The sequence below is a fragment of the Strix uralensis genome, chromosome 4, assembly GCF_047716275.1.
Source record: "Strix uralensis isolate ZFMK-TIS-50842 chromosome 4, bStrUra1, whole genome shotgun sequence".
NCBI lineage: Eukaryota > Metazoa > Chordata > Aves > Strigiformes > Strigidae > Strix > Strix uralensis.
Genome location: NC_133975.1, coordinates 82,408,075 through 82,432,325, shown reverse-complemented (window position 1 = coordinate 82,432,325; position 24,251 = coordinate 82,408,075). Strand labels below are relative to the sequence as shown.

The 24,251-nt window shown below is 37.9% G+C and overlaps 1 protein-coding gene across 6 annotated transcripts in view; it reads right to left on the bottom strand.

Moving 5' to 3' along the window:
* LRBA (LPS responsive beige-like anchor protein) overlaps nt 1-24,251 on the bottom strand; it is a 424,097-nt gene that overhangs the window by 311,116 nt on the left and 88,730 nt on the right. For all 6 annotated transcript variants that reach the window (XM_074867473.1, XM_074867476.1, XM_074867474.1 and 3 more), the window contains 5 exons: nt 23,232-23,359; nt 22,773-22,880; nt 19,932-20,103; nt 18,845-19,283; nt 6,960-7,093 (listed from right to left, as the gene is read on the bottom strand). In XM_074867473.1, coding sequence (XP_074723574.1) covers nt 6,960-7,093; nt 18,845-19,283; nt 19,932-20,103; nt 22,773-22,880; nt 23,232-23,359 — 981 coding nt within the window. The remainder of the gene's footprint in view (nt 1-6,959; nt 7,094-18,844; nt 19,284-19,931; nt 20,104-22,772; nt 22,881-23,231; nt 23,360-24,251) is intronic.

Genomic DNA, 24,251 nt, shown 5'->3' with positions numbered 1-24,251 from the left:
CTGAAAACAAGGTGGAATCCAAATCTTCTGGGCATAACTTCCTAAATAATTTATCTAATAAAGGCAAATCAAAGGTATGTTTCTGAAAGTTTCAACAGTGATGGCTAGATTCTGTAAATATTTTCAATATTTTCATGGCTATAATTCCATAGTCAAACCACCAAAAAGTATTTTCTGTGTTCCCAAAGGAAAAGCAGTCAAGGGATATGCCAAAAATTAGAATGGAGCGTCCTGTATAGAAAAACAAAACAAAGGCCACAGAAGGCAACAAGCCACCTGATTCAGCAGTTCCAAAGGCTCCAGTTGTTTGCTACAGTCTTTTTTTTTTTTTTTAAATACACACACATTCATACTTAAGTATGCACAGTAAGTATGCTGCCTGTTGGATTAAGACTTTAAAGCAATTCTTTCATTTTCATTATAACCTTTATATTTAAAAAAATTCACTAGAATTCCCAGCTTTCTCCCTAAAGCCCAACATCCCTATTCTGATTGAACAAGGCCCTCTAACTTGAAAATATTCCTAAATCCACATGCCCAGTAATGGACTTAAGCCCATACACCATCCATAAGGGGAAACCAGCACACTGATCTGGGTAGCCCAACAGAGTATAAAACTGAAAATCCAAAGCCTTCCAAAATAAGAAAGTCCTCTCAACATGCAGATTGCACACAGAGAAAGTCTTCTAATATAAATGTTTGCATGTTTTTATTATATATAAAATCTGTGACCAGTAATCCACTAAATATTGAGTATGTTAGAAATTCAAGAGTATATACAACTAAAATCCTATAAAATGCTTAGCAAAATCAAGGATCAATTTAACAGTGAAAAATAAGACTTAAAGAGTGCAGCATAGTAGCACGAGTTTTACAATTAAATGAGATTAAAATAATCCAATGCAATATTTAGGCCACAAGCAAAATAACTGAAGGAAAAAAAACAGAAAAAAATTCAAGGAAAACATCTGCAAGGACAATGAAAGGGCATAATAGCCATCGCGAGTCTAATAGAGACACATACACTCTATCCGGGGTAACTTGGGGGTTTTGTTGTTTGTTTTATTTTGTGGGATGCATTAGGGTTTTTGGTTGGTATTCTGTTTTTACACACAATGGCACGGATAAAAATGGTTAGAATGGAAAGTAAAGGAAATCACTGACAACACAGATAGGACATGATTTTTTGCCTCTAGAAATCAAAATAAGTTGTGAATAACAGCTTAGGTATAAATATAAAACTATGAAGTTTTATAAAATTAACTTTTAAATATAGACATAACTGAAAAAACACTGATAATTTGAATTTGACAACAGCATAAGGCAGGCACCTATATAAACTGATACTCTTTTTGAAGATTATATAAGGATATTTATGGCCTGAATTTCTTCACGCTTATCATCACCTAAATCCACATTCCAAACGCAGATACATTTCACCAAAAGGGGTGAATCTCAGATTTATCACAGATGAGAATTTCAGGGGTTTTTTTTATTTGGATTAGGCATAGTGATTTCTGCATTCAAATTTTGTTTAGTGGAAGTACTTTTTTGACTTTAACTCAGAAGTGGCTTTTTATTCTACTGTTTTTTCTGCCTTCAGTAAAAAAAATGAAAATACTTCAGTAGCATATTTTCATCCACAACAGACATGTGGGTAAGTGCAGTAGCTACTTCAAACATGTGGAACTAAACTGACTTATCTCTTCCTTATCCTCTCACTGATAAACTGGCTCCTTCAAACTGACAGTTTTACAGACATTTGCAAGAACATAAAAGAAAATGCAAATAGATCATCTGTCTAGCACCCTTACAGTGAAACCTTATTGTTTATTCAAGGTCCCCAAGAGTCTAAACAAATAATGTCTCTAGCAATAAAATATTGTTAAAGAAACTCCTTGTGTAAGATCCTTATGCTTTTACATATACACTCACAAAGTATGGTTGGCAACACACAAGCGGTGCATGATATGCTTTACTCTGGGAGGATGAAGATGAAGTAAAAAAGTAAAAAATAAAAAACAGAGATTTGAATTAAATAACCATACCTCTTAATTTTGTACAACAGACCTACCATACATAAATACACCGATGCCCTTTATGAAAGGAGCATCCAGTAAAATAATGAGCTCATTCAAAAATACGCTTCTGGGGCTGGAAGTGTACAATGCAAGACTACAATGAAAGGTTTTACAAGCTAATATAAGGGAGCTGTTACATAAACACATCTGTACGTTAAACCAAAACAGATTTCACAAAACAATGCTGCACTCTCTAAAAAGAAGTTGCTTTAAAACAGTTTTTATACTGAAGCAGCATTAAACCATTTCCATGCATAACATTAGCATTTGAGATTTTTTTTTAAAGTGTCATTCTGCTTTGGTAACTAGCCTCTAACTACCGTCACTGTAAAATTAGTTACTATAATCGGGTGAATTTCTTAAATGACCTTTGCACTGATGGAACTCACTTCACATTCATTTCTCTTACTTTAGCTTGTCTCCCGCTAACTAACTTTATTGTGAGACTTCAAGGTTATTTTCATCTATGTATAAAAATCAATGCATATCATTCTTTGCAAAACAAGCGAGCTGGGGGAGAAAATTTACATTTTCCTATAGGTAGGACTAGAATTCAGGAGTCAACTCCTTTTTTATCTCCTGTTGCTGCTTATTACCCAAGTTTCTTCCAAGCATCACCTCCTTTTTCACTTTGGCCTTTAACATGGCCTGGTTTATGACTTCACACTTTGAGGAACAGCCCATGTCTCTGCTCAGGAGAAGCAGAAAACCTGATGGCAACTCTGTGTGGCTCAGAGGCAAAACAAGTAGAACTCAAAGAACCTAAAGTAAGAGGCAGGCAACAGAAATTGAGTGGAACTTCTGAGTGTTTTCTACATTCAGAGTAAGGACAAGATGCAACTCCCTCCTGCTTCCTACAGACTTTTCATATTCCTTCTTTATAAAAATTATAGTTGAACAACCATTTGCAAACTGAACAGTGAAAGCCTCAAAACTGCATTCTTTACAGTGAAGCACTAATAAAACTCATATGAAATCCTTCAAGTACAGAAACAAACTTGGAGCATCAGAGAGAACTGCAAAAGAGATCAAAAACGTTCACAGCACTTTAGAACATTACAACTGTAATAAAAACATTTAAGAGGAAAACTTAAGTGACAAAAATACAAGCATATTCACCATAGCTCAGACAAATTCACCAAGTCCTGCCTAGCCAAACATTAGTCTTGCCTTTCCAATAGCCCTTCCTGGACACAGCACACGTAAAATCTCTGCATCAAGTCTCGCATTCAGCCTATGAGCCAATCCAAGGAAGAAACAACTAGAGTAAATTCCTCCTCCTTAGATTGTTGCTAGTAAATATGCTCTTTTGCTCAAAACCACCCTCCGTAAGAGACAAATGACTGGCTCAACATGGGCGATGAAGGGGCTTTATTTTCTCCATTCATTTCCAAGATCTTTCAACAGTTGGAGTGGCAATTCCAGCAGACTAACAACCCAAATATCAGCCATTGGCAACGGACTGACAGGCAAGTTTAGCCCACCAGGGTCACATTTGTATTCAGGAAAGGCTTTCTGTGCTACAAAATACTCTGAGGCTTGAATGAGTAAAGATGAAGAAATTCCTCCTGCAAAAAGGCCAGTCTGTCTGTGGCCAAATCATGTTTTCACCCTCTTTCAAAGTCTTAGAGCAACAGGGTGAGCTTAGATGGTTATCTTTCCAACTTGTCAACATTTTGTATTTGGTAGGCTAGGACATGTCACATCCACTTGATATGAGCTTAAGACAATCTTAAGGGTCAAATATCCAAGATACTCACAGACCTTGAGCTACAGGCAAGATGCAAACTTCAGGAAAAAATATTGGGAAAGAGGTTGATAAATTCTGAGCACACACAAATAGCAACAGAGGCATCTGGAACCACATAGACCAATATTTCAACACTGATCCTACCCTGACCAAGCAATTTTGACATCACTTCCACAGTGGAGGATCTCACCTACTACATAAAATCTATTCCCAAATTATGCTTATGAAAACATTACAACTAAAACACTATTACTTGCTGTTTAATCCCATTTTAATGTCTGCATCTCCCTTTCATCTCTGTTCTGGAGTAAATTGACTCAAGTCTCCACAGCAAAGTATTATATGTTATTCTATTACGGTTCTGCTTGCTTGATCAGTTTTTAAAACATATCAAGTAAACGCATACAAAACTCACTTTAAAAAATTCTTTGACTTTAGAAAAAAAACAGCTGAAATGTATTTTTAAACGTAGCAATAATGTTTAATAAATAGCCTTCATATAAAATGTGAAAAAGCCCCAAATTTATATTCACTACATAAATCCCTAGTCTCAGCACTTTAAAAAGGACTTTTTTTTTTCTTAATTACAAAAGTAAATAGAATTACAATAAATGTTAGCTGAAAAAAGTGAGAACAATGTATTGATTCTCTGCTGCATGAAAACAAAAATTAGTGAAAGAACATGTGATTTGAACTCAGGGGAAACCTATATATATTATATTTTGGTTTTATAGGAAGCTCACTTATTGCTACTTCTATCCTTAAATAAAAAAGTTAAATGCCTTATACAGTACTTTATTACAACCATAAATGCATGCAATTTACATGAGCAACAAGCCTAAACCACTCCAACTCTGCAAAATTTTTGTTTCCATGCCATTATTTTACTGGGGAAAAAAGAAACAGTCTCACGTTTTAATCTGTTTAAGGCATGATTTCATTTATCCCTTTACTTTTTCTTTTAATTAATTAGATTGCCAGTCTAAACATGTCTACTATTTTTAATCCCGATTAGTTTCTTTTTATGCATATCAGTTCAGATTACATGTCCGATTTTTGCCAAAACTCCCAGACATGCTGGAAGTCACACAGTTACAAACTATATCAGTATTGTTTATTGTCTGGATTTCTTATACATTCAACAGGCACAGGAACACTTATTTTTTCTTCCATACGTTCTTAAAAGATTGACTAAATCTGAAAATCAATGTTCATCTGTTATTTCAATTAAAAGTGAATACTGACTTCAGAAATTGTAATAATTTAGCCCACATCTAACCTGGGTAAACCAGTAAGAAGTTAACAAATTAGCAATTATTTTAAACAATTTCAATGTAGGTAAGGTTTTATTGTTTTTAAAACAGATTAGCTGCTCAGAGCCAATCTTCCCCAAAGAACTGTGACATTTTAAAACACAGCTAATTTTTCTAGTCCAAACATTACTCCTAGACTAGTGTAGTGCTACCTCCTGCAATTTCAGTGACAAAATGGATTCTCCCTTTTGCAAAGAATAAGACCATATTAGATTCCAGTAGCTTTTCTTTTCCTTTATCGTGGCTGGAACAAAACCTTTCTGATTTTCCCAAGAAATGCAATGGGCAGTTGAAGATGGCAACAAATATCTTTGAGACACCCAGAAACTAGAGGACATGGCAACAAATTACATTTTTTTTTCCTCAGTCTTTGCAATTTGGATGTAAGTTCATAAAAACAGGAAGCAAGAAACTCAAACATTGAAAAGAAACACCAATAATCAGGCATAGATTGAGATTTCCTTGATTAAGATGCAAAGCAGTTCTAAATCTTGACTTTAAACTTCAGGGACACAAACAATTATGAGATCCTACACAGCCTTGTGACTTAAACACGGCTAAGTAGAAAAGCATGCCTTTGACACAGCATATAAGGTTAAACACCATTTATCGCATACAGAACGACCAGGGAGACTATGGGTTCAAAGGACCACTTGCTTCTAAACAACCTACTCAATTTTGTCCCCACTGAAAAAACTGTCCAAAGCAATTAGTTGAGCATCAAGACTGAATTTGACCTCAGGCTAAAGCTATTGGAAACACTTGTATATAATTTTCAGTCCTACTTAGCACTAAGACATATATCCTTGAACAAATACGCTACAATTTATATATAAGCTTATATTTTACATACAAAAAGTCTGTAGCAAAAAGTAGTCTTTAGAATACACTGTATTTATACTAAACACAAGTTAATATAGTATGCCTGCTTTACAAAAACTGTGAGAAATCTAGGAATTACGACAAATATTGCTCAGACATTTGCATTTGTTCTGCTAGATGAAGGCAAAAGGAGAACATCTAAAGGTTTAGCAAAGCTTTTTTTTTTAATACAACACTACTTTGGGGATTTTTATTTATTTTTAAGCAGGTTATTTTTTACATTTGTGTAGCTACAGCATCAAAACTAGGAAAAAGAAAATGATCACTGGGATAAACTCTCCGAAAATATTAAAAAGGATGAATTCTTATAATCAGTGAACCCGTATAATGTCACTGACAATTGGTCCAGTTTAATCTAGAGTCACATCTATTTCCCTGCAAAGTATCTGTTACTGGTCTTTGTTAGAGGCACAAATACCAAATGCAGGCCTGCAACCTGCTAGATGAGGGCATATTACAGATATAGACAAAGTAATATGCAGGATACGAATGTCTCAAAGGTCCTTTTGTCTGACTTGATAATTTAGGACATGTTATACCACGTGCACTCCAGTAGTTTAAAAAAAATAAATAAAGCGTAAAACACCATCTTCCAAGATTATTGGCACATTTTCCCCCAAGAAAATAAACCAGCAGTAAGTATCAATATTCTTAGTATAAGCAAGACTCATATATAGACAGATAAAATATATACACACTAATCAGTATTACCATGGAAGGCAACTAACAACTTAATGTCTGAAAAACAACTGTTCTCACCTACAGTGTTTTGAGATATGGATAACTACTGAAAAACATCTCACCTTCACAAAACCCATCACAAAAAACACGTAACAAAAAACTTGTTTGTTTGTATTCAGAGTGAATGGTGAGGGAGGGAGAAGCAAAAGAAGGAGGGTTGGGATTGAAGTTGTTTAATTTACCCTTACTCACCGGGAGATTCTCCTGACAAATCCAGGGCTTGGGCTGAATCTAAGGAAGAAACCACACTGACAGCATTTGTAGGAATGCCCATAGCAGCTGTAGAAGAGGAAATGGTGGATTTCTTCGGTGGTACAACAACACTCCTAGGTGAAGACAAACAGTAAATAATACTGTAGGAAGGCTCACACAGCATGATCCTTACTTACACATCGAGCACATACACTTCTATGTCCTGCAAAAGTACCGTTCCTTCCCTGTTTTCTTTTTCCATCATCTCTGGCAATCTGCCTAACCTAAAGGACACTTCACCCTTGTTTAGTTTTTACATCACACTTAAATATCTCAACCACTTCCGCAAAATCCCTGCCAAACAAGCACACAGTTAAAAGATCAGCAGGATAAATGACCTGCAAGTAGGTTTTACTTTTCACCTGAGTTTCACTAAGATTCGGTTTTAAACTTCAGGCAACTATTTACAAAAGATATCACAGTATTCAAAATGAAAACATTAAGGTACATTATCAAGACTGAAGGTTGCCTTGACAGTATACAACTACTACTATTGGTATTCTAATGCAGAACAGAAGACTAACTGAAGAAGGATGCACTACAGCTACAAACATCCTAACACATATTCACGTGCACACACAAACGTTCACACATTTTAAAAATATTGCTAAGGCATGAATTTGAGTATATCCCGTCAATCAAGTTTTACTTATATAACAAATCAAAACATTCCTTAGGAGTTGAAGAGAGAATCTCCATCTTTTATACAAGTTAAATGTCAGGCCTTATTGTCAGCATTAAAGATTACACAAGAGGAAAAGATGCAAAGTGATGAGTTAGGCATGGAGATTTATCTCACATGTTACCAAGACATCTATTTATGCTATACCAATTTCAATTAAATTGTAGTACTTTATTCCAAATACCTAAAAGGCCTTGTTAAGCATACGTTAAAGGCATTTTTAATTGCAAGTTAGCTCCATAAACATGCAAAAACCCAGCTAATGAGGTAAAGAGTACGGCTGATATATAATGCACTCCCACAGCAGCGCTTACTTTTAATTACCTGGTGTTAACCGTAAGCTGAAAATCTTCAACATTCAATTTATTTAATCACATCTTTTGTTGACAGTACTATAACTACACACTGAAAGTATTCCCTTAATAGCTTTAAAATATTCATTTTCTAAATAAAGTAACTTAGAAACTTGACCCAAATTCAGGTGTGATAATAACAACCACAGAAGTTCTGTCAAGTATTTCTAAAATAGTTTTTGCTAGAATGGGAAAAAAGGACTGCATCTGACTCCCTTCTTCAGTGCAAAGGATGTCACAGAACCTAGACCACATTACTGATTAAATCAACCCTCCCTAATAGCAGGAGTAGGCAGGCACCATACTTGGAGGCAGTACATGTCATATCATTATAAGGGTGACTGCTAATGTTAACGATACACTAAAAAAATAGAAGCCACAACACCTGAGCCCCAAATCAAGATATTGTGCCTAAACCATGAATTTTGCTCGTATGTTCTTGTCAGTTTCCCTGAAATGTGAACAATGCACTAAAAAAAAATCATATATTTAGACCGTCTTCTAAATTATAGCCACATTACCAATTAATTTTGCATCACCCAGGTATAAGGAGACCTCTCACTCAAGATTCTGTGACGTACACTGCGTGGAAACTGTTACTACTGTTCTATAACACAGATTCAAATACCTGGAAGGGGCTGGGAAAGTTTACTGAGTATAAGATGCACCCACACATAGTAAACTTTTGGACATTTCTCCAACATTCATAATCCAGCACTGAAGCCCAGATGTCTTCCTTCACAGATTTTGAGTTCTTTTACTGTATAGCTATCCAATTCAAGAAATACTGATCAATAATATTGAACCCAAATCATACAGACGTATTACAAACACAGGTCTATTCATGTGGACTCCAAGATCTCAGAGCACAAGCTGGAAATATTTCTTTGCACAACCTGTAAATTACAGAAACAATTATTCATTTCCTGCTAATACACACACCATTATATTGGATGCAAGGTGATACGGGAGAATATTTAGTGACAAATTTTGGTGCACATGCAGATGGCAATTATGCACATAAACGTAGTGTCTGTTCAAAGCGTATCGTTCATGTAATTAATTTTAAATTGGAAAACACCAAATTACCTTGAGGGTAAAAACAAATCTTCTAGAGAAGTTTTGTGTTTCCAGGGCTTAAAGTCAATCAGAATTCTCTCAAAACATCAAATTAGAAAAGCTGTGCCCTCTGAACGCCTATGAATGCTACTGATCCTACTCTCTGACTCTACTAAGAGCCCCAGGAGCTACAAAACAGGTGGTATTTTAAGTTGTAAAGGGCAAGCCAGACCCACACCTTAAAAAATTTCATACATAAATGGCTGATCTTCGACTAATTTTATATATTAGAACCGCCCCCTTTCAGATGAAAATACAGAAATGAACATGCTGGAAGGATCAAGAAGGAATTTTAGAACAGGAGTAATTTTTAGCACTACTACAAGGAGCTCCTCACAGGGCAAATAACAGTTCTGGAACTGCATGGGAGCAGGGAAGCCTGTGTGCAGATGGAGCTGTCACCTTAACACTGCTCATCTGCAGTGACAATGAGTGGAGACAAAAGAAATCCCAGCTACAACAGCCTTCCATTTTTCTGTGCTGTTTCTGACACAACACTATATATTATCATTCCTTCCTGCAAACTTCTACTGACCTTCAGTGTGCTTAAGTGTCGCTGCACTGAGGGAGTAGTTTCAGCAAGTTGCCAGACTCTCTATAGCTACCAAAGGAGAGACACAAAGGAATTAGAGTTTTGGTTTTATTCCTGGGCTGCGACAGACAGCAGTAAATGACCACAGTAGTCCCTTTTGTCTTTTAAGATCTTTTGTGTACCTTCTCACCTTCAAACCTGTAGAAGTTTGGGAATACAAATACAGTTGCTACTCTCATCTTCAATAATTTACTTCCAATGAGGTACATTAAAAAGGAATTATATTCTAATACTTCCACTGTAATTTTCAGTATCAATGGCATTTACTTTTTCACTTTAAGATATCACTGTCTGATTACTAGCATCAGGAATATGACACTAGTACACAGCTGCAAAGTAGAGCTGTTAGCAGGCTTTTTTTTTTTTTTTTAATTACCCAACATCATTCCTTTTGCTTTGATTCAAGGAATAAAAATGAGTAACTACAGGTTTCAGATGTTGAAATACAGCAGAACGTATGCTCCCTTATAAACAGTACACACGGGTGTGCACATGTGTGTTCCAGACACAGCCACCACATCTTTGAGCAAGAGACACTGACTCTCACAAAGTTTTCTGAGAAGCCTAGGTTGCTTATAATATCCCACTGAAAAAAAAAGTTTTAGCTTTTAGCTAAAAAATTTTTTAAAAAATTAAAAACCTGCTTCATAAATTCTACAATAATTCCTATATTTAAAGGTCACGTTAGATCTTGGTCCCCTCAAGCTTGCTTAAGGATTCAGTGTTCATGATGCACCACAGCCAAAGACTTCTGCTGTGCTCCACAATTACTCTGCAAGATAAAAGGCAACAGTATAGAGGCTGGAAAAATTGCTCCTTCACATTAAAAAAATCTGAACTTTGGAAGAAAACAGTGGCTTTGAACAACTCACCATAAAGCTGTTTTCTACAGAATCACAGAATCATCTCGGTTGGAAAAGCCCTTGAAGCTCCTCCAGTCCAACCATGAACCTCACACTGACCGTTCCCAACTCCACCAGATCCCTCAGCGCTGGGTCAACCCGACTCTTCAACCCCTCCAGGGATGGGGACTCCCCCCCTGCCCTGGGCAGCCCATTCCAACGCCCAACAACCCCTTCTGCAAAGAAATACTTCCTAAGAGCCAGTCTGACCCTGCCCTGGCGCAGCTTGAGGCCATTCCCTCTTGTCCTGACGCTTGTTCCTTGAGTCAAGAGATTCATCCCCCCTCTCTGCACCCTCCTTTCAGGGAGTTGTAGAGGGCGATGAGGTCTCCCCTCAGCCTCCTCTTCTCCAGACTAAACCCCCCCAGTTCCCTCAGCCGCTCCCCATCAGACCTGTGCTCCAGACCCTGCACCAGCTCTGTTGCCCTTCTCTGGACACGGCTCGAGTCATTCAATGTCCTTTTTGGAGTGAGGGGCCCAAAACTGAACACAGTCATCGAGGGGCGGCCTCACCAGTGCTAAGTACAGGGGCAAGATCACTTCCCTGTCCCTGCTGGCCACACTATTTCTGATACAAACCAGGATGCCATTGGCATTCTTGGACACCTGGGCACACTGCTGGCTTCTGTTCATCCGGCTGTCAATCAACACCCCCAGGTCCCTCTCTGACTGGCAGCTCTCCAGCCACTCCTCCCCAAGCCTGTAGTGCTGCTGGGGGTTGTTTTGACCCAAGTGCAGCACCCAGCATTTGGCCTTATTGAACCTCATGCAATTGGACTCAGCCCATCGCTCCAGCCTGGCCAGACCCCTCTGCAGAGCCTCCGTACCCTCAAGCTGATCAACACTCCCGCCCAACTTGGTGTCATCTGCAAACTTACTGAGGGTAAAACTCAGACTAGCTCTGAGCAGAAGTTATTTTAGATAGTGATCTTCAACCGTCAACTGACATGATTCCGATTTTTCCAGCCAAAATAAAATAAAGAGTATTCTGGTGAAGAAAGAAGGTCCCTTCTGTTGACAGCTGTGTCAGTCTGAAGCACACAGCCCAAAGAATCGCTGGATATTGTTCCAAAATGTGATGTAAAGAAACCCCAAACCCTGAATTACTTTCTCTCTGTCTTCTGGTCCGTTGCCACGACCTTCTGACTCAAAAAAAATCCCTAAAACAGTTCAAGAACAACAAACAAAATGTCAAAGTATCTTAACTAGTTACTTTATAGCTATGTATTGCTGCATTATTTGTAATGTAATGTTTATTACTAGGTACGTCTTCCCTTTCAACCAGTGACCTACAGTTGCAGGATTTGTTTTAGGAGCTCCCATTTCTAGGCCTTCTTCAACGTATGAAAGTACAGCTCGGCAATCACATATGGATTCATATTTACCACATACTGGAAAGATATTTGAGGTATAAACATCAGTCTTATTTGTTTGTTTATTTACATTCCAAAATTCCTACATTTTTCCTTCTTTGTGTAGTAATATGATATTTCCTCTGAACATTAAGTGAAAACGCAACTGTGTTCAAACAAATATTTGCCATTAACCATCAATGTACCTTTGTGTTCTTTTTTCAAAAGATTATTTAAATGGTAATGTAAGTAAAATAAATGCATGAGACAGTGGAAAAAACAAGATTAAAAATTGTAGTAAACAAACTATGTGGAAAAGATGGAGTGTTTAGCACATTATTAAATCAGGTAAATTTGTCAGAAGTGTCTTAATGTGCTTTCAACTTCTCTCAAGTAATAGGGCACTTGCTTTTAAAGAGTACACAGATAAGACAGTCCTTTTTTGCAGCTAAACTGATAAGCATTTCTTACAAAGTTAAATATTGCTACACACATGAATAAAATATTCACCAATAAGTAGCCCTATAGTATATTTCCTTCAGATCTACAAAAATAATGAATTAAAAAACATCTGTAACCATGCATTAATTTCACCAGAATAACAACATACATTAAGCAACCTCACACATGGGTAGAGACGTGTCACGTGGAAGAAAACCATCAATACATTTTACTCCTTAACATTCACATTATTGCACATTTCAATTGACTCTACTTTTGGGTTACATTTGTATATTATAACATCCATATATTCAGACACAGAAGAAATAAAATAAACTAGAAAAATTGCACAAAAATATTCTTACAGTGTATTTCAAGCAGACCTCAAGCACTACGGTAAAAATGATAGTTTAGCTGCCTCATTTACAGGACTATATTAGATGTTTGGGTTTTTTTAATTTAAAATCAACTATTTAAGGTTTAAAGTAGGAATTTACAGCACATGAACTGATAAACACAGGTCAGGCATTATGAGAACTAGCCACCATAAATACATCTTAGCCATAAGGTCAGTGTGTTATTAGTCCCAATTATGCTGAAGTGTAAGAAGCCTTCGTGTTGCAGACAATTACTCACTGCTGAATGAGCACAGACCACTGAGCTGAACACTGACTTCCATCACAGACAAAGCCTTACAAAATAATGATCTATTCTGCCAAATTCTATAAGGATTTACTTACTGAAAGCTTTCTTGGTTTCAGATCACTGATTCTTCTGTTTCAATACAAAGATACAAATTATCTATAAATATCTCCTAGATTTTTGAGTACGTTTTCCTAAATGTTTCTTTTTTTTTTTTTTTTTTTTTTTAAAGTTGGCAAGCCTGCAATTAATTTTAAATATATTTCAAGTTACAAATTTTTCTTGGGCTTGAGTCAAATATTCCTAATACAACACAGGCCAGGCCAAACTGATGACCTCACTATAATTTAAAAATACTTACATGAGCTCTAATTCCTCTTGACATACAGGAATTTATACAGATTTAATTCTCAGAGTTCCATTTTTTAGCACTGAACAGCAACACAGGTGACAGTTTGTCTGTTTCCCTATGGGATAATGGTTTTAATTCAAAACCAAAAGAAGTTAGTCTTGTTCCAGGCTACCAGAATGGTGCCCACTGCAGGGCTCCTATGCAATGAGCAAAAGACCAATAAAGAGGATCAGAGACTTATTTTTGCCTCTACTTTGTGAGTCAGGAAAGCAGCTTGCCATGTCAGTGTCATTCTATGGGCTCTGCTGTCTGGAGATAATACCCATTCTCTTATGTCCCCCTTGAAATACCCAAGGAGAAAGAAAGAATAAGAGACTCTTAAAACCACGAGAGATCGGGGTGGGCGGAGGGGTGGAAGCGGGGAAGAGAAGAGATGATAGAAAGAATACAATCAATTTTGTAAGAGAACTTTAAAATCAGCTTGTCAGGGAGAGGACTTCAAATGGTTTTCCTCTTCAGCCCCTGCAGAATGCAAATTGTTGGTGCACCGAAAGAGCTGAGCTTCTCACCACAGCATATGTGCCTTGATCTACAGATCCCCCATTCTCATATTCTGTCTCTACCTATACCTGGTAGACTTAATCTTGTCTACAAGTTTATTCTTTTCGAGGCCCAAATCAATTAAGTCTAAAAATGTACTCGTTCCATTAAAAAAAAAAAAGGGCTTTGATTAAATTTAACTGAAATACCACAACCAACCATTACAAAGGTACATGCACACCACTGACTGACAAATGTGTAAACACAGGCTTAGCCTAAGCAGCTTATAGGCGATGTTCCAAAAAGATAAATAAGCTTATTAACATATCTGGTCTGTAAATTACAGCATAGCTGCAGATTTAAGCTGTATGGGGCAAGACCATGATTTAAGAGCCTCTATTCCTCTGAACCCTCAGCATCAGCTTTCCTGTAAATACATGATTATTGAATGTTTCCACAAAGAACAGCAGAAGCCAGGAGAGACCAAGGTTTTATTTTAAATTGCACAGTAAAAATGGCAAGTGATAGGTTACGGGTTTTATTAAACTAACGGAAGAGAAACATCATCTCTTTTTTTTATCCTAAGCTTTGGTTATACTTATTTCTGTTTTATTTAAATTTGCTTGCATTAGCCCCCCCCTCTTTTTCTACAAGATTACTACTAAATAAGAAAACCGCTGGTTTAGGACACACTGAAATTGGAACATTATTTCATGTCCCTACAGATCTTGGGAAAAAGCCAATGCAAGTCTTGAACTTTATCATGATAAACCCCTGGCACCCACTAATCACAAGATTGTATCTTCACATAAGATAAGGGGAAGATTTTTGGCATGGGAATGAACACATACACCTAGGCGTTTGCAAAAGCTTGCAACCTGGCAGCCTTTCAGTAAGGTTTCACTCACATAGCTGTTACTGTATACTCTCCAGCTATGGCTGGGAAGTTGATAATCCTTAAGATATGAGGAGCGTTTTGATTTCTGACACAGCATTCCTGAGATAAATGCAGGATCAGAGAGATGCTTTGAAATTCCCAGAGATACCTCGCTGGTAAACTGCTACATGGGAACAACTTTTAACAAAGTGTCTTTAAAAAGAAAAAAAAAGTTAACACACAGAACTTGTTTGCCATCAAACAATATATTAAACGCAAACCAGACACAGAAAATGAGAGCATCCCAAAGCCTGTTTTTCTAAACTTGCCCAATGTACCTTAGTATTTTTGTCTACTCCAGGGAAGAGCTACTATTTCCAATTCTATTACAGTTTCTTGTAAAAAGGTTTTTCTCTCCCTTGTACAATTCCTTCCCGCTGTTGTCACTAGGTGTCATTTCAGAGCATAATCTTGTATTTTAAGCAGTCACACTATATAAAGATACAGGCACCTAAAAGTGGTCATGAAACTTTCCTGTCTATATAATTTTAAATATAAATGTTTCATATACACAGTTACTGTCTTTTTGATTAACTAATCGTGTTTCATATACTCAGTTATTCTTTTTGATTAATTTATTAGCTAGTTAGCAACACACCTTATCACAGATCAATGTATTTACCACAGATGCAAGACTGTGCATGTCACTACCAGATGAGAATTGACTAGAGAAAACTTCTACATCAAGTACACTTTTCTCTACTTGACATACCCACAAAAGCAAGGAAATGAAAAATTAAGCCACCTAGAAACACAGAGCCATTGACATACCAAGGTCATGCGCAACTGCTGAAGGACAAAATGTTTTATACTAGTTCATGACCTTTTCCTCACATATTTAGCCCCACCCACTAAACACAAAAAGTCACAGGAAACTAATAGCCACAAGGTATCACTGTGGAGCAGTCCAGGTAGCTACATAAAGCCCTACAAAACCCCCTGCCCTCTGCTCCTCCATTCACAAGCACAGTGCTGTCTACTACTTCAGTCTATGCACCCCTTCCACTCCTCTATATGTTCCTTCATCAGACTGGCTTCCTTTCAGTATCTGATCCAGTAATTATGTCTCAAGGTTAAGTGGGAGAATGTTAAGAGTTGTGGTTACAAACCACTGGCACTTCGGAGGTGGGAAAAGGAGACAAAAGGTCCATCTGGGACAGTGTGGCACTGGAAAAGTACAAGGGCAAACCAGCAAGTAGTTCAACTTTTCAGTAACTTGCTTTACAAAACACACTGCAACTTTTAAGTGTTTTTTCCATTGTTTGAGTGACTTTGTAACTATACAGAAAAAAGAACACAGAATTGCATGTGACTGAAGGGCTGCTGCCAATGCCCAGCATCTCATTAATGTACATATCATCAAATTAAACTGCAGTTTCCTCTGATAAGAAGGTTTTGTAGGCGTGATCTGCCTATGTCAGGTATCAGGACTTCAAGTACTCAATTACTTCCTGACTAGTTAACCTGCTTTGCACCAATCCAAATCAGATTTGCACAGGCAGCACAACGCTTCGTTTCCAAAAAACAATTCCTAAATGCAACATGCATTTCTGTATCCGATCTCCAGACAAATGTTATTTTGTGGCTCCAAGCTCTACCACTCAGCAACGAACAGTAAGAATTTCCAGAGGAAAAACATTAGTCACAGACTAAAACGTTGTGCTCTTTCAGATCGACTGCCCGCTTGCTGTAAAGAGCAATGAGAGGCCTCAATGGGGAAGTGCTAAAAGCACTTGGGCAGCAGTAGTTCTAATTCAGTGTCCCTCTTCTCCCAGTTTTCCCCCTCCACCTCCATCCTCCTACTGCTCCCAAAACAAGTCCTCCTGTTTAGCACCACGAGCACAACACAGCATTTACTTTGAGACAACAGCAAGGGGGCCAAATACTAGCATACACCATCTGTGTCTAATCTAGCCAGACAACAACCACTGTCTCTGCCCCCACTAGTGACATGGCAGTCTGAGTTGAGAAGACATGTCATGACAGCTGAATCCATACCCCTGGCAGAGCTGCACTCCTTTTTTGAATCAGCTAAGATGCCTAGTTTGAGCAAGGCAGCCACAGACTGCAAAGACATCAGAGCCAGAGGAAGTTGAGGAATAAGCAGCAGATCAGCTACTGGTATGAATCACAGAATCATCTCGGTTGGAAAAGCCCTTGAAGATCCTCCAGTCCAACCATGAACCTCACACTGACCGTTCCCAACTCCACCAGATCCCTCAGCGCTGGCTCAACCCAACTCTTCAACCCCTCCAGGGATGGGGACTCCACCCCTGCCCTGGGCAGCCCATTCCAACGCCCAACAACCCCTTCTGCAAAGAAATACTTCCTAAGAGCCAGTCTGACCCTGCCCTGGCGCAGCTTGAGGCCATTCCCTCTTGTCCTGGCGCTTGTTCCTTGGGTCAAGAGACTCATCCCCCCTCTCTGCACCCTCCTTTCAGGGAGTTGTAGAGGGCAATGAGGTCTCCCCTCAGCCTCCTCTTCTCCAGACTAACCCCCCCCAGTTACCTCAGCCGCTCCCCATCAGACCTGTGCTCCAGACCCTGCACCAGCTTCGTTGCCCTTCTCTGGACACGCTTGAGTCATTCAATGGCCTTTTTGGAGTGAGGGGCCCAAAACTGAACACAGTCATCGAGGGGCAGCCTCACCAATGCCAAGTGCAGGGGTAAGATCATTTCCCTGTCCCTGCTGAGCACGCTATTGCTGATACAAGGTATGGATATGGTAACAAGGGATCCCCTTGCACCAGAGCAGCTGCAGAATTTCTGGATATGACTAAGGCTTTTCTAGAGGCAAGAATGCAAGTGTTAGGGGATTCTTTCTTTCATTCTGTTGTTGGTTTGGGGAATCCTGGAGAAGCAAAAGTCAGTAAAAGACAATGTGGTCTGCTATACTTGGGAGAACACAAGGAACTAATGAGACTGAGATGTAGGGGACATCAAAATTATCATCAGGAAAGAGGGATTTCAATCTAAAAAGAAAAGAAAGAAAAACAAAGCAGCAATGTTCCATTTTAAATCCACCGCAGCATTTAAGTATTAAGGCAGATATTTATGAAAATGAAACAAAGTTTTAAAAGCTATTATAACAATAAAGCAAATCTAACAGTTTAGGGATATATCTGCTGAATGAAGCCTGAAAGATTTAATGTAGACCTTTAGCACCAGAAGGTAGAACACAGATGCATTTTCGTAAATTAACACGGGAGCATTCTACAGGCAGAAGGACACTTCGACGATTACTCCATTGTTTTCAATCCATTTGTAACTCTTACTAACCCAGTATTCTTTTGCAGGCCCCCAGTAACAGAAACTATATACAGCTTTGTGATCAATACACACACAAGCTAATCTACACATTGTTACTCTGAGTTATTTAACGTCCATTTTTATCTCCTGAGCCCTTTAAAACTGACTAAATATGCACAGGACAGCATCACTCATCTGCAAGTGCTTAAGTTAGGAAGAGGAGAACGGGAAAGACAAAAGAACAGCTTACACCCTTAATCTTTTTTTTACTCTTGCAGTCATTTCTAGGCAATTTATTGGTGCTCTTACCATATTGCTTATGAGCTGTAACATGTATGGAGACAAGAGTTAACTCTTATAAAGATGTGCTGGCTTCAAGTCCTTCAAGTATAACCCAATCACCAGTCATTTTTCATTTCCAGAGTCTTCTGTGGCATAACACAGCATGCCAAGAACTGCAGAGCATACCTTCACAATGAACCTACGTGATGCTGGTGGACTTTGTAGTTAAAAGCTCTACTTGTAAATCAAAGCAGCTTAATAATATTAAGTACCAGGTGACAGCCGGTACATGAGAGCTGGTGGACTGCAGTGTGAATTTTTTGGTTCCTTACAGGTATCTTAAGTAAAATGAAATAGCCCAAATATTTCAGAAGTTACATTACCTGTCAAAGGAATGGAACTGTACAGGCTGTTCAACAGCTCCATCACCAAGAACTCCAAGGAAGGTTGGTGGCAGAAGAGCAGCATCCGCTGCAGCCCCATCAGCTGGTGTGCTTACCAAGCTTCTCAGGATGTCCTTTACATTGACATTTTTTGCAGCTGGCACAGAAGCTGCAGGCTTATTATCCTCAGTGCCTGTCTCGCTTCTGCCCTCCTGAGACTTATTTACTTCTAATGAGAGCGTGCATAGTACTTCACTGATTGCATCTGGACCTGCACTAACATTCAGAAGTCCTGCTTCAGCAATGCTACTGGAACTGTTTGTCTGCCCTGAAGCTGGTTCCTCCCCAAGACCAGAATCCCTTCTTTGTACAGATACTGTACTTTCTGAATCTTCAGTGGAGGCTGAAGCACCGAGAGCAGCAGATGGGTTTTCCACATCTGTTCATACCAAAAACAGAAAACACATTTTAAGTTCATTATTAACAGATCTGCATTCACCACATTGCTCCTAAAGAAGTAACACCAATAGGTGACAAGTGAAATAACACAGCTATAAGTATTTCCTCTTGCCTACTTAGAGATTTAACATTATCTATAAGTATTTAATAGGACACTTAGAAGAGAAAAATTTCCTTCAGATTTCTGAGAAGCATGAAAAGTTATAACATCTGAAAATTGAGACAAGTAAACAGAAGATACTGACTCAACAGTCAAAGAATGAAAATTAATTGATTGACCTAAAGAAGAATAGGAGAAAGCAGTCTTACAGTGGAAACAAAAAGCTGCCAGTCTATGCTTATGCATACTTAACCTTACGCAAAAATGTTATGTTTCTGCAACAAGCCTTCACGAATAATTAGCTACTTCAGTGAGATTAACCATCTCTACACAGCAAAATCAGACCACAGATTAGGCCCTTCTCAGATCAGAAAAAGATACACACACTGAGGCAAACTAATGTTTATTTAACAATATATTTCTGTACAATTTCTATGCATATTTCTATACATTTTCACATGGACTTCTACAGAATTTTAAGATGCATAAGCCACATTATTTTGTTTGGCCAAATAATTAACCATTCACCTGTAGCAGGAGTTTCATTATTTTCATTCTCTGATTCCTTGAACGACTGGCTATGGTTTGGTGGTCGTCTTTCATTCTGGGGTTCCAGTATATCTCTGTATTTTGAAACCATGAGCACAGAAATAAAATACACAACAGCCAAAGCCAAAAACTGAGCCTGCTTACTATCCTCCTGTAAAAAAAGGACACACACACAGATTTTTCCATTACAATTTCAGCAGCATGTTTATTTTTCTGTAAAGTATGCCCAGCGCTACCATAAACAGACCGAGAGTAAGCTGATATGTCAACAATGGAAGAACAATATTCTCTAGCCACAGCTTGTCTCACCTATAAAGCTAGGGAATACAGCAATTGTATTCAAGTGGCACTAATCCTTTCATTTTTCATTTATAAATATGACAACTTTGGCTAAGGTTGTGTGTTTCGACTACATGTTTCGAATTAGTGCAGGGACTAGGTCCCCATTATTTATTTACAGATGTTTCCCCTATTATGTTTCCTCAAATGCGCCCAGACATTAACAGCACTTTCTGTAAAGTACAACCAGGTAAACATACCCTACAAAACTGTAAAAGTATTTATAAACTATTGCATATTAATGAAGTGGAACAAATTCCAGAACCAGTGTTAAGGTTTTATTTCATCATCAGATTGTCCAGATGGATGTACTGTACTATGTACAATTTAAACAAGAATTGGCAAATATGCATTTGCATTTCAGCTGTTACTGTATTAAGATATTTTAAGAAGATCTGAGTACCCCAGGGTACTCAGTAACTCCTAGTGAAACAGAGGAAAGAGCCACATCCTGGATCTGACTAGACACTATGATTTAGCCTAAGTCTGTCCCCTTTGGCTGTCAAAGGAAGAAAAGCTTTGTACACTTTGGGATCACAGAAGAACTGAACATTTGGATCCTCATGGACCAATCAGTAAGAGAAAGGGTGTTTGGGGTTTTTTTCCCCTCATTTACATAAGGGCTCAGGTAGCATTCAATTTTTCCTTCTGAGCAGTTCAAGAAAGTAAGTTAAACTATAAAGCTCATTTTGTCATGATTGTAGTACCTACTGAAGCCCCACATTCCATTAAGAGTTCTTTTATAAGCTATACTAGAAGTTTACGAGAAGTTCTCTACTAAGAACTAGATAACATAACTGGATCCCATCTGTTATGCTGAAAACACAGCCCTATGCTCGACCCAAATCCTTAGCTTGCCTAGAACAAGACAGAAACAGTAAGCTAATAACAGGTTAGCATCAGGCCAGAACAGTGCAAGACTGATGAAAGCCCCCTACAATGGTAAGGATTATAAAGAATTTTCTTGCTAGATGAATTTTTGCAAGACAGTTTCCAACTGTACTTAATAAAGCTGTGATCCAGTGAATTAGCACTGTCCTTTCCTTATTTTTTTTGCTATGGTTGTAGAACTCCTTGAAATAAAGTTCATGTACTACTGCAAGTACTACTACTGGTAGTTAAGTGGAATCCATCTGATTTCCTCCTATACAGGTTCAAATCACACCAATCACAATTCTAAGTACTGAACACAATGTAAGAAAATGCATGCAAATCAAACAAAATATTTAGATGCAAGTATAAGCGGCTCACATAAAAACTATTCCAAAAATAGATCTTTTTAAGTCTACTTTTTCTCCACAGTTCAACACAGTAGGCAAAAAGCAGAGTTACTGCATCATTTTATATTTATTTGTGAAACAGAAAACATGGTGGATTAGATATGCAAAAAAAAGCAGAGGCTGTGTGTGTATATTGGTGGGGTTTTTCTAAGAAAAAAAATTAGTACACAAAATGTGCTTGGTTCTGAAGATTGCACAGAGAATTGTGGCTGCCCCCTCCCTGGAAGGGTTCAAGGCCAGGCTGGATGGGCCTTTGGGCAACCTGGGCTAGTGGAAGGTGTCCCTGCCCGTGGCGGGGTGGGGTGGCACTGGATGGTCTTTAAGGTCCCTTCCAACCCAAACCATTCTGTGATTCTATGAATATTTCAGCTGCCACCAGTATGGAAGATTCACTTCCTGTTACTCTTTTGCACACTGACACTGAAGTAGGGGTTGAAAGAAGCTTTTTTCAATCATTAATTGCTGTAAAGAAAAACCAAAGATCCTTCAATATTCTGCATAGGACAAAAGTCACTGTGTAAATCATTATACTTGCTAAATAGTCCAATTATTGTAAAATAAGTTCAGGTGTCCAAGCTTGTGGCCACCAATGACTCAGAGCCATTACAGCTGCTGTATTTGCTTACAGAGGTGGTTTTCTCAAGCAATCAATCTCAATTTCCTCAATATTAGCTATAAAGTTGCTGACATAGGGCAAAGATATTTTTAGTCAATTCAACACTAAAAACATATGCATATTTACAGCACATGCACCAAATTGGTTCCTCTGAGGGGAAGTAAAGGAATTAGAGATGACCTCTAATTTCTAATTAGCTAGAAAGGTACTCATTTTTCAAAAAGTATACATAAACATCTTTCTGATAAACAGTACACGTAAACAGTTTGTCTACGTACGGCATGTGAAAGTATATATTTGTAGTAAACACAACATATTTAATATACAATAGGCAGAATTCCAGAGAAGCAGCTCTTAGGAGCACACCAAAGAGCCTGATGGGCAGGCAGCAATTTTCAGCTCTCTCTCTTTCCAACCCCAAACACTACAACAGCTGCAGTGTATTATGAGTTCCTAATTACGCCAAGCAGTATTCAGTTTTTGTAAATTCAATTTAGCCAAACTGTGTAACACACAGCAAGTGTTTAGCAAACAGATACATGCAGAAATCTAGCTATAAAGAAAACAACATTATTTGTAACTTACTATATCTCTGAACACTACTGCTCGAAGTCGATTAATATCCATATCCTGCAGAAGTCTGTCATGGTCTCGTATTGGAGAAATGCCACCCGTCACAATGTCCACTGGACTCTATAAAAATAAAAGCAGATTCTGTTTTTAAAAGCATTCTACCAAAAAGCATTGTGTACAATCATCCCCTGTTCATCACATTGTCATAACTAGAGCACGATGATCAGATATGCATTTCCTCTTTAAAGAAAAAAAATCTGGCAAATTCTTGGGACAGATTTATTTCACTGTGGAAGGTTAAATATGTGTTAAATTCACATCTTGGAAAATCTGCTTCAGGATTTCCAGTGTTCATGCCCTTCAGCTGTGTTAAAGTACCAGTGGTACAGGTATAAATTTAAAAAATTAAATAAAAAAGTACAGAGTAATAATTATTGACTCTCGTGTTCCTGAATGTGATCTTACACTTGCCTTTGCTGCAGACTTTCCCGTTCCTATAAAGCCCTGCATCGTTTTTTGGTTCTTCACAATGTCTCCAACAGGCTTCATCTGTGCATGCTGCTGACACTCCAAGCAATTCCTTACTGCTACCGCACATACTTGAAGAGAAAAGAAATGTTAAGAATTACTCCAGGAAATAGTATTGTCTACATCCCTTACAGAGATGTATAATACATTTCTGTTTATCACTAAAACTAAAAAGTTTAAGCACATCAGTAAAATGATATTTTGCTTCCATAAATTTTAAATAGTTACAAAACAATGCTCAAAATTCTTTAATAATTTTTAACTAATAATTAATACTAAGCTACTAGAACAGGTATGCTCTATCTAATGGATACTTCCAAGTGAATTAGCATCCCTCACGGAAATTTTACCATGCATACAACCATGGGGTGGGGAGGGTGAAGACAGCTAATTTCACAGATTAGCAAGGAAGACAAGTGATAGATACACTAGTGAAACAAATGACAATGTTTGCTTCAGAATGCTCTGTTACTCTTGGACTAAATGTTCTGAATTTACACAATTTATTTTTTTTTTAGCTTCACAATTGTACCTGTTTCATCTTCTAATATTAATTTCAAAGGAAAAAAGAACTACCCCACCTCTATACCTGTTTGCATCCCATAAATCTTGTTCTACCTGCACAAAGTTTTAATGGCCTAGAAAGGGAGAGGAAGGCTAGTTACTGTTGATGCTCTGAGCTGCTCTGGCACTCATGCAAATTATACTTTTCATTACAAGAAGTCTTACAGCATGCAACTAGCATGAATACTCTCCTCCTGTATTAAGTAACTGAACCCAGTTATGATCTTCTACGTTCTCATTTCCAGAATAGTCATTACTTTTTCAGGCAATGACCACTTTCTTTTAATCAATTTGATGCAAACATACTATAATACTAGATACAACTACTGCCCAGTTTGAACCCTACTCTCTAGAAATCTACATCTCTAGTTTTCACCATATCTTGATCTACTGACCTTA